At 34.8% G+C, this 11,552-nt stretch overlaps 1 protein-coding gene across 1 annotated transcript; it reads right to left on the bottom strand.

The window, feature by feature from the left end:
* Nucleotides 1-13: 13 nt before the first annotated feature.
* On the bottom strand, nucleotides 14-1,068 carry LOC134249312 (uncharacterized). The gene is made up of 2 exons (XM_062731674.1): nucleotides 447-1,068; nucleotides 14-255 (listed from the first exon to the last, which is right to left on the bottom strand). The coding sequence occupies exons 1-2, from the start codon at nucleotides 774-776 to the stop codon at nucleotides 220-222; spliced, it is 366 nt and encodes a 121-aa protein (XP_062587658.1). The 5' UTR covers nucleotides 777-1,068; the 3' UTR covers nucleotides 14-219.
* Between the last annotated feature and the right edge of the window lie 10,484 nt (nucleotides 1,069-11,552).

The following is an 11,552-nucleotide window of genomic DNA, read 5'->3' as shown; positions in this document are numbered from 1 at the left end:
TTCAAATCTCCCATTTTGTCCAGAAATGTGTATTTACTGTCTGCTGAAAGGGTTATACCTGTCTTGTTAAAAATGTCTAATAGATCATTACCTGCATGGAAGCGAAGGGCAATACAGGTGTTGATCTTCTGCATTGCACACAGATCTTTATTTCTCTTATTCATGGCCATAGCATACATCATAGCAATTGTGGAATTGCCAGTAGCAGTTTTCTGTTGATCAGCATGTAATGGGGATGTTAATGTCTGAAAAACTCTAAAAACAAATGGGAAACAGTTTTGAAATTCAAGCAGACATTTATGCAAAATATCCTCTGATTTTAAGCGAGATGGATGTTGTAATGTTCTGAGGACTGACGGACCTGGTGGAATGTTCAACGAACATAAATTATCAGCAATGACTTCAGTTTCTAGTAAAATCAATTTCTGAATTTCAGACAGTAGTACTTTGTTTTTGAAAACATCATCTGCAGAACAGCATTGACTCTGGTTGGTTTTGTCGTCTTTCTTGCAGAAGAGCTCTTGTTTTGCCTTAACTGAATTCAGGTGTGTTGTATCCAATGGTGATGCAAGACTACCATAGTTATGATCTGTATGACACATCTGAGATTTATTTGTGTCAATTGGTACATCTGTTTCAAGTTCCAAAAACTGAAGTTTCTTTTTCTTTTTAGAGTGGGTTTTCCTCATAGATACATTCTCTTTATTGTTCACATCATCTGTATTTTCTTTTTTGGTAGAACTAGGTGTCAAGGTAGGTGTCTGAGAAAATGCCATTCGTTTTGTTGAACATGTCGAGGTAGATTTTCTGTTGACAGCTTCCTTCAATATATTTTGAAAATGTACACAGTTTTCTAGTTGTCTTTTGCAAGATAAACATATCTTGCAATCCTGGAATGAAATGGAATGAAATGTGATGTCTAAACACTTCTTTATATTCTGTAAAACAGCATTGTTCTCTGGGAGTGGGAGGGCTACATTTGTAATTATATTCCTTAACTTCCCTGAGGGGGAGCGAAAGCAGATAAAGCAATGCGGTTCCAGTGACTGTCCTCTAAAAATTGTCTTCAGAGGTGTATGTCTTAAATCACCCATAATTATATCTGTGGATTAATAAAAGTTAAGATCAGTGATTGTCTCTCACCTTATATAAAAAGTACAGAAAAAATTTCAATATGTATTACACATACCAACCTGTAAATGGATTTTGCTGACATTATCAGGTTGGGCACACACACCCAAATGGTCATTTAACCCCCGTTTGGTGGTCAATCGCCCATATCGGCATCTTTTTTACCTACCAAATGGTGGTCTTTCTTATTCAAATCCAATTTTTATTTAAATAAAGCAAAAGCGCATTTACTTAGGCACTGGGGAATTTTAATTAACATATTCCTCGCACATTTAATACAATTTAGTCAATTTTCCATGTGGAATTTCTTTGGAACTTCGTAAAAACGAAAGCCACAGTTGTTCGTGACGGCCGAACTATTTGCTCAAACAATAAGAAAAATTATTTTGTTGTGTATAGTTCGGTAAAAAATATATTTAAACAAGAGGTATTAGTCTAGAGAAGTAACTTTTTAAATGATCTTTCAATCTGCGTCTATATAAATCTCTATAAAGTCCCATTAGACAAAAGCTCCTCGTATCTTATTCGTATGGTGGGCACTTATTGCTATAATATTCATTTTTTCTACATTTGAATGTAACATTTATTTTTATTTCCATTTAGGATGAAGTTACGATATCTGTGCGACCCTTTGTGGTTTAGTATGCATATCTATGATGTATCTACTATATTTATTAAATATTTTTTAATAAAAGATTTACAAAGTGACATTTGCAATTATTCTTGTTTTTATTCCAAGATTATAGTTTTCGAACGATTATTTTATCATGAATTCACTGCATATCCTATTTTTATATAGAATAAAGCCATTGCATATGAAATAAAAGGAATAAAAGCAAATTCTTACCCTTCCTCTTATTTTACTTTTTGAAAATTAACACTAATGGGCCTCCGTAGTTAAATAAGTCATTTGACCCAAGTTTGGAAAAGATCGTCATTTTTAATTGGTTAAGATAATTGATCGGTGGCCCGGATGACAGAAATATGAAGTGATAAACACGATTGATAGATGCAACTACTCGCGAGATGGAGGGAATTTTTCTTTTTAAGTTAAAACACAGAAACGTTACACTTGTTTACATAGGTTACGATTTTGTTAAATATTTGACCGACACTGCGCCAAAAAGTCTGCGTTGAAATTCTGATTTTTTTCGTTCGAAGTTTAGAAAAATATCAATATTTTATTCCCCGTGAGTTGAAATTATGCGCCATTTCACGTCATTCCAGAGAACTGAACAAAACAATTTTTCTCTCCCATTTGGTAGGTAATAAAGACGCCGATATGGGCGATTGACCACCAAACGGGGGTTAAATGACCATTTGGGGGTGTGTGCCCAACCTGATTATCTGATACATGTACAGTATATGTTTTCCACCTATAATACAATTGATTTTATTAATCAGTATTACAAAAGTAAAACTTAAGTAGCAAAAGCAGAAGCATGGCAAAAGTGCACACTAATATTCCCATACAAATGCCAATGGTTGCATAACTTCTCGGCTGCATTTCCTTGACAGCGATAACGAAACTAATTTAGAGGAAATTCGAAATGAATACCCCATTTACAGTTCGAATTGAAAAAAACAAGATTTTTGCGACTCTTTCTGATCAACATCTAATATACACGTTAAAAAGTATAATTTCAAAGATGTTAATCATCGTTATAAAAGAATATTTACCTGTGTTGCTGATACCACGGTCTTCTCGTAAAAAAGTAGTTCGCGAGAATTTGGGAGAGAAACGTATCCCATAATGCCTGCCTGGAAGAGTTTGGTTTGGTACTAGGGGGTCTGACAAACGAGAAATATCGAAGAAGAGATGTAGTTAAGATCAATATCACCAAGCTTAGTGACAGCGCAGAAGTCATAGATCTTACGAGAGAGGAATTTCGAGAGCGTCATATTTCACTTCATTCAAAGGCGTGGGAATACGCAGAAAAATTTGAGGAGGTGATTATTAAGCCTACGTCACATGTTCCCTCAGAATGTGTGGAAAAAATTGGTGTCGTTCATATGAAAAGTTTTAGTCTCATATAAGCCTTTTTAGTCTTGCTTCCTTATTGGCAATGAAAAGGGGTTAATACTTTACTCTGTACTCATCGGAATCGAATTCTATATTGATAATATTTTATGTGAATAGCATTAATCAAACATTTATCTTAATATAGAAAACATTTCCAAGTTGTCATTAATCACAGTTCGAAAAATAAAGGAGAGATTGATTAAGTATTATCTAACATGTTTTTTTAAGATTGAATGAATTAGTTCTACATGTAGCTGTAATCTAAAATAAATGGAAGATTATTTTAACTGAAACTTAGCAAGATTACATGTAAATGAACAGTGTAAACGTTAATCATGTTATAATTTCACAAAAATGTAGGTGCTTGAAAAGGTCCTGAAGTATGAATTAGCTCAAATTAGTCGAAGCAGTTGAATCCGGATATAATTTCTTTACTGTAAATTAACCTTAAACACATACAGATTTTCATGTTGCTTTACTAATATTTCCTCGGCGGGGCATTCATGTTCAAAATTTTTTTTAAAATCTGTATATCCTTCATCTTTGTGTTAGTATTTCAGATTTTATGTAAATGTATCGTAAAAGACACAAAAAATTTTAAAAATGCAAACATGTTTTTGTTTTTTTTATGAAGCAGAAATTATTCAAAATAAAAAAAAATTCTACTTGAAAATGTAGTTGTTTTCTTTTTTTTTTTTTTTTTTTTGGGATCCAGAGCATTTTCTTTGCAAGAACAACTGGCTAGAATCTAACCACGTTTGGTAATACTCTTTCTGGGTAAAGGGAATGCATTTTCTGTATGAAGAGTCATGTTTTCTACCATTGGGAGACGTCGTTGGGTCATTTATAAATTTCCCACTCGGCATCAAGAAGATTATAATGTTTAAATCCTGGTAAATAGGAATACATACATTGTTTTAAATATGATGAAGAAGAACAAAAATTCGATTCATATTAATATGGAAGCACACGCATATATTGTAGAATCATTGTTTTTTTTTTTTTATTTTTTTTTGTATGATGGTCCCATATCATACAGGATATAGCTCATGTAAAATCGTATCCAACAAGTAGATGCAGTTATGACGTCACAATGGCGTCAAGGCTAATGGATAAAAAGCACACAACTCGTTGGATAAAAATCGTATCAAACTACAAACAAGAGGCCCATGGGCCTGATAAGTCACCTGAGCATTATTCAACACCTTTCCAGTGTTTGAATTAAATCCTTGTTTTAAGCCAGATGCTATAGCATTTACAATTTGGTCATCATAACTATACACCTAGCAGTTCCTTAGTTTGGTTACTAAATACCAATAGGCAGGGTAGGGGAAAAATGCATTTCAACAAATCAGTAATATTCAGCAATAATCAGTAGTGCTGCTACCACACATAAACCCTTGACTCTTAGGGCTAGATCCACACATTGCACAATTTTTGGAAAGGCATCCTTTTTTTTCAAAAATATATGATTAATACCAAGGAGCACATTTCAAACAATTCATTCACTTTCAGTATATAAGTACAGCCCCCCCCCCCTATGGTACAACTGACCCTGGGGCCTTGAAATTTACAATTCTTAAAGATTAGGGCCCTTGCTCATAACAATATAGGTAGTTCATCTGCTTAAAACCTAGGAGCAAAGAAGAAAATATTCAAAGATTTAATGTTTTTTCACTATACATATATAATCAATGCAGCCCCACCCTAACACCAGAATCCCTGACCCAGGGGCCATAAAATTCACAGATTTTGTAGAGGCACTCTTGCTCATCATAACTATGTACTTAGTTAGTTTATTCAATACCTAGGAGCAGAGAAGAAGATTTTCAAAGAATTCATGTATTTTCACTAATAATCAAAAGAGCCCCGCCCTAACACCAGAATCCCTGACCCTGGGGCCATTAAATTCACAATTTTGGTAGAGGCACTCTTGCTCATCATAACTATGTACTTAGTTAGTTTATATAAAATCTAGGTGCAAAGAAGAAGATTTTCAAAGAATTCATGTATTTTCATTATATAATCAGAGCCCCACCCTTAAACCAGAACCCCTGACCCAGGGGCCATAACATTCATAATTTTGGTAGAGACACTCTTGCTCATCATAACTATGTACTTAGTTATTTTATTTAATACCCAGGAGCAGAGAAGAAGATTTTCAAAGAATTCATGTATTTTCACTATATAATCAATACAGCCCCGCCATAACCCCTCACCCTGGGGCCATAACATTCATAATTTTGGTAGAGGCACTCTTGCTCATCATAACTATGTACTTAGTTTATTTAATACCCAGGAGCAGAGAAGAAGATTTTCAAAGAAATTATGCATTTTCACAATATGATCTATATAGCCCCGCCATAGCACTAGAACCCCTGACCCTGGGGCCATGAATTTCACAATTTTGGTAGAGGACTCAATGCTCATTACATTCATGCAAACAGTTTACCTGCTTGATGTCCAGGAGTATAGAAGACGATTTTTAAACATTGCACTAATTTATGTGGTTTTGGCCCCACCCCTCAGGCCCCAGGGGGGCGGGGACCACGAAATTCACAATTTTTGTTCCCCTTCCCTCATAGATGCAATGTGCCAAAATTGGTTGAAATTGGTGCAGCGGTTTCAGAGAAGAAGCAGGAAATGTTCAAATGTCAACACACGACGCACGACTGAGTGATCATGAGTAACTCAGGTGACGTAAAAAAATCATTGGAGATACTATATTTATTAAATTAATGTCAAAGAAATTTCTGCGCTTAGGTTTTCAGTTAGGATCAGAATGATATTCAAACTCAAACTCTGAATTTCTTTTTACATATTTTATTTATTCTACAGATAAAAAACGCCTCACAATCTCTACATTATTGAATTAAAATCTTCATTTGTCAAGAAACAAGCAGGATCAAACAACGCAGAGACTGAAAAAAAGAGAAAAACTACACAGAAGATCGGTTCAGAATAGTTATTTTTAATATCTAAGACCCGCTATGACAAGATCAACAAAGGTTTGACAGTGTTAGATATTTTTAAACATTTCATTAGGAACGACGACGATTCACTGCAGAAAGATTTCTCGCAAAGTCCCTCTTACAAGAAAACTGCTACAGGTTTTAGCAATGACAAGACGGACTCGGGCACTGGAAGAAACCGATTCAAAAGGATCAGGTAATAGAGAAAAGAGATTTGTCAACATTTTAAAGTGTTGAAACAGAGAAAGTGGATAAACTGGAATTTTAGGCAATAAACAAAGAGGATGAGAACAACGACAAAAATTCTGACACATTAATTAGATGAAAAGGCGTTTCAGGCAATTTATAATGAAAAAGAGAAAAGCGAAGAAAATTCTGATACACCACAACTGGTTTTCCATGAGAAGCGAGACATAGAGCAGGACCCTGATGAATATATTTACAGAATCCTTCGATTTAATGAAACTTATCACCATGGACTGAGACCAAAGAACATCAACTCAGGAATAAGTATTCAACACCATGTTCAACGCGGCAGTAAAGGACAGGAATCTAGGTATATTTCATGGTGGAAAACGATTTATGGCATAGAGAAGCTAGGAAGTCTAACGAATGAGTACCAATACGTTAGAGAGGTAGTAAGGATCAATATCACGAAGCTTAAAGACAGACCCCAAATTATAGACCTGACAAAGGAGGAAATACGAGAACGCCATATTTCACGTTATTCTACAGCATGGGGGTATGCCGAAAGGTTTGAGGAAGTGAACATAGACCATATGAGAAGTTTGTTTGTTTTTTTGTTTTTTTGTTTTTTTTTAAACCATAAAGTGTTGCTACATTATTATCATGAGAAAACATATAATATACTTTACAAGCTGAAAAAGCGAAAGAAAATGCATGACAAGTTTTTTTTTTCTCTCAATTAGAACAAGAGGCCCATGGGCCACATCGCTCACCTGAGTAACTTGGGTGATGCAGATCTTTACCAGATTCCCCCTCTTGCTATACCTATCATGCCCAACAACCCCCTTCCCTTTTTATTTTAAAACTTTAGAATCTACACTACCCAAGGATGCTTCCACATAAGTTTCAGCTTTCCTGGCCCAGTGGTTCTTGAGAAGAAGATTTTTAAAGATTCGTTCTATATATTTCTATGTAAAACTTGGATTCCCTATTGTGGCCCCGCCCTACCCCCGGGGGTCATGATTTTATCAATTTAATATCTACACTACCCAAGAATGCTTCCACATAAGTTTCAGCTATCCTGGCCCAGTGGTTATTGAGGAGAAGATTTTTAAAGATTTGTTTTATATATCTCTTTGTAAAACTTGGATTCCCTATTGTGGCCCCGCCCTACCCCCGGGGGTCATGATTTTAACATTTTAATTTCTGCACTACCCAAGGATGCTTCCACATAAGTTTCAGCTTTCCTTGCCAAGTGGTTCTTGAGAAGAAGATTTTTAAAGATTTGTTCTATATATTTCTATGTAAAACTTGGATTTCCTATTGTGGCCCCGCCCTACCCCCGGGGGTCATGATTTTAACAATTTAATATCTACACTACCCAAGGATGCTTCCACATAAGTTTCAGCTTTCCTTAGAAGAAGATTTTTTAGTGACCCCACCATATTTTGGTCTTTTCTTGATTATCCCTCCTTGTAAGGGAACTTAGCCCTTTATTTCAACAATTTAAACTCCCCTTTACCCAAGGATGCTTTGTACCAAGTTTGGTTAAAATTGGACCTTTGGTTCTTGAGAAGAAGTCGAAAATGTGAAAAGTTTACACACGGACGGACAGACGGACGGACGACGGACAAAATGTGTTCAGAAAAGCTCACTTGAGCCTTCGGCCCAGGTGAGCTAAAACCGGCCCACGTCTACGTCAATAAAATAAAATTTCAGCTCTTCTGGAAAGCCATACTCGCAATTAGATAAACGTCTCTATAGTAGTCTCATTGAGATAGCACTCATGCACCACGAGTTTTGTCGTGTTTATAATAGAAAATGGCATTAAAATCTATTTCAGAGTGTGTTGAGTAGAAAAACACAGCTAATGTCAATTTTTATTGAAGCACCTCTGAAATATTTTTTTAAAATTTTTTTTAATTTTGTGTATTTTATTCTTTGTAGGAAAAGTCAAGTCAGTACTTCTTGGAGACTCACAGTCACTGACATTCAAAGACAACCTTTTAAATTGTTTGCATTGAGTTTAAGAACACCTTAATGTCTTTAAATCTGTGTTTATTGAAAAATTAAACATAAAAACATTAAAGCAGTTACATGTGCATACATGTATACGTTACTAATAAATCAAAACAATCAGAGTAAAAGTTGCATTAGAAAAGTAGATCAAACAACTAAAACAATACATGACAAAGCAAGAATGATGATGATGATGATATTTCTATGTAATAAGATAATTTTAATTACAATGATTACGGGTATTAACAGTGATATTATAAAATGTGTATTTACACAAAACAATCTATGATAAGCGCCAACACAGACCACTGAAAACAGGATTGGATAAGGTACAACGTTGCAGTAGGAATCCTCTGTCACCGTGTGCACCTTATCATAATTTGGAAAAACATTATAATGAAACCAATAATATCATCATAGAAAAGCAATGAGACATCAATATGATTCAAGAATATTTACCATCACTTCTCCATCTAAGTTTAGCTAGTACACAATGCCAAGCACAATCATAAACGTCTTGTAACACAGGTAACTTATATAATTTATTTAACATGGTAGGTGAGCTTCAATATCATGTGTTCTTTAGTGCAGTTTATTTATAATCATCATGTTTCTTTTAATGCGAATATTAAGGACTGAAGCTTATTTTAACTTTTGTTATACGATATGACAAAACTTGAGGCAGTTTACGCTTTATAAACGGCGAAGCGGTGACGTGTTACAGCTAAAATTAAATTATAACACCATATCATCACGTGTCTCTTTGTGCGGTTTTATCATCTTGTCTACATTAGCGTGGTCTTATCATCATAACGGTCTCCACTATCTGGCCACCACCCGCCAGGGTCGGGCGCCAGGGACCGCGCCATGTTCCGGGGGTCGAGGGTCCGTTGAGAAATGTTTGATGGCGGCTGTTAAACCACCAGGCACCGTTGTTGATGCCGGCAGTTTAATCTGTACCTATCTTTGTCTCTGCCCCTGGTAGTGAACGGCATACCGGAGTGATACGTCATACTGTCACCCAGGAAACATATATACTTCCATTTATTCATGCATAAACAAGATTGATACGTCATATTGTCACCTAGGAAACGTATATACTTTCATTTATTCATGTATAAACCGGATTGATACGTCATACTGTCACCTAGGTAACGTTGATAAATATATTTATTCATGTTTATACAGGAGTGAAATATTTTTTTTTGTATATGTGGGAATTAGAATGTACAATTATGTTGGAGAATGTACACAAATGTACATGTAGTACCAGTGTTTTCCAGCAATTTCTTATGCAGGGGTTGTAGTTATTATTTCCCATGCAATATTTGTAAAGGATAATCTTTAATATGGATACAACGAACAATATTAAAGATTAAATGTCCGCTAAAACTATTCATATTGGAAGCAAAAGAAACACCGAACTATAAAACATCAGAAATGGGATCACATTCAGGGGCCAGCAAAATAGATTAAGATCACTTTAAATTTTAGTTTCATCTTTTCTAGCCCAGTGGTTCATAACAAGATGTTTCAATGCTTCCTCATTTCACTTTCTTTACACGTATTGATATTCTCCACTAGAAAGAGAGTATTGCCCTTCTTTAATACTTTAACCGAATTCGCATATTCTTTACCAAGTTTGGTTGAAATATTGACTCCCTCGGGGCTTTATGCTAAAGTGAGGTAAAGTGCACTGAATGTCTACTATATTTTCAGACCATGAGCTGAGAACAGACTTAAATCAAGATTCTAAACCTTAAAAACTTTGTAAATGAGTTAGATAGTGAAACAAATATTACATCAAATGCTTTTATTGCAATGCCACACATATTGCAGATGAGTATTATGCGAATACGTAAAATCAAACTCGATATATAATATACCAAAAAAGTCTGTTAATTCTCCGTTCTCAGTTAATGGTCTTTGAGCCAGATTTTTAAAGACGGAGCATAGTACAAAATTTTAAAAGCTTTGAAAACAATTTCTCTCCTTCACCTAAGGTTCCCGCCGTTGGTCCATCAACAAAAAGTCTGTAGTTGTCTGCCTCATCAGTAACAGAGAACTGATCGTAATATTGATACAACACCCTGCCATCTTGTAGAGTGATAGAGACGTAGAGGAAAGAAGCCCTGTCATTGTTTAGCTGATAAATCACGTCATTTCCTGTAATATGTCATAGTGAATATTTATTATTAATCAAATATAAATCAATTAATTTAATTCAAGGAAAGGTAATCAAAAATATAGATATTTACATTCAAGATTGTTGGAAAACAAATCAACAATTAAAATTTGTCAAACAGACAAAAAAAAAGAATTTGTTAAAACTGATGGATCCGCCCCGCCGTCGCTGAATTACCTAAAAAATTACATGAATTGATCTAATTACAAAGAGATTATATTATTGATTAAAGTCCCCATCTGCTCCTTAATAAATAAAGACTAAATTTTTTTTTTATTCATACGAGGGTTGACCAAAAGGTTCGTGGACAAAATGCTTAATTTTCGTAATAAAGCCCACAATGGCAATCATGTACGATAGTATTTAATTAGACCATAGTTAAATAAATATACATAAGTTAAAACAATACACACTCTATTGTGAACATTATAGGTGTAAAGACTTTGTAAATGCAAGCAGCACGGGCCAGTATAACCTAACGTTACTTTCATGATAACGTCAAGAATATGGATTTTGAATTTTAACACAAGTTCATAGACACGCGCTCGCGCTAATTTTCTTTATCAATCCACACTGCCAAATGAGTGCAATAGTATTTATGTTAAGACCATAATTGAACTAACTTTTAAAATTCAAAACAATGTACACGATTATATACGAGAGTTATCAATATAAAAACCTCGTATACACAGGCTGCAAAGCCCAGGTAGTCGGCGTTAGATTTATAACAACGTCCAGAATGCGGATCATCAAATACAATGTAACAGTGATTTTCCACTTCTTGTACTGTCTCCAAAATTTTACAAATCGTTACAAAATTGCACACTAAAATTACAAAATTACAAATCAATAAATGGACTAAATATATTCCAAAGGTTTCAAGTTGTTTGAATAAATATTTTGTGTCTGATGTCGGTTCAACCATATTAAACCATAATTATATGATTGGATGCTGTCCCGTTCGGATGGCCGGCGTCGCTTTATCTGTCGATTTTTGAAACAAACATTTTCCTTTTTTCCCTTATTAATATTCTCC

Source organism: Saccostrea cucullata, unplaced genomic scaffold, assembly GCF_032062105.1.
Source record: "Saccostrea cucullata isolate Sc308-1 unplaced genomic scaffold, CSIRO_AGI_Scuc_v1 ctg17575, whole genome shotgun sequence".
NCBI lineage: Eukaryota > Metazoa > Mollusca > Bivalvia > Ostreida > Ostreidae > Saccostrea > Saccostrea cuccullata.
This window is presented reverse-complemented; position numbering and strand designations above follow the sequence as displayed.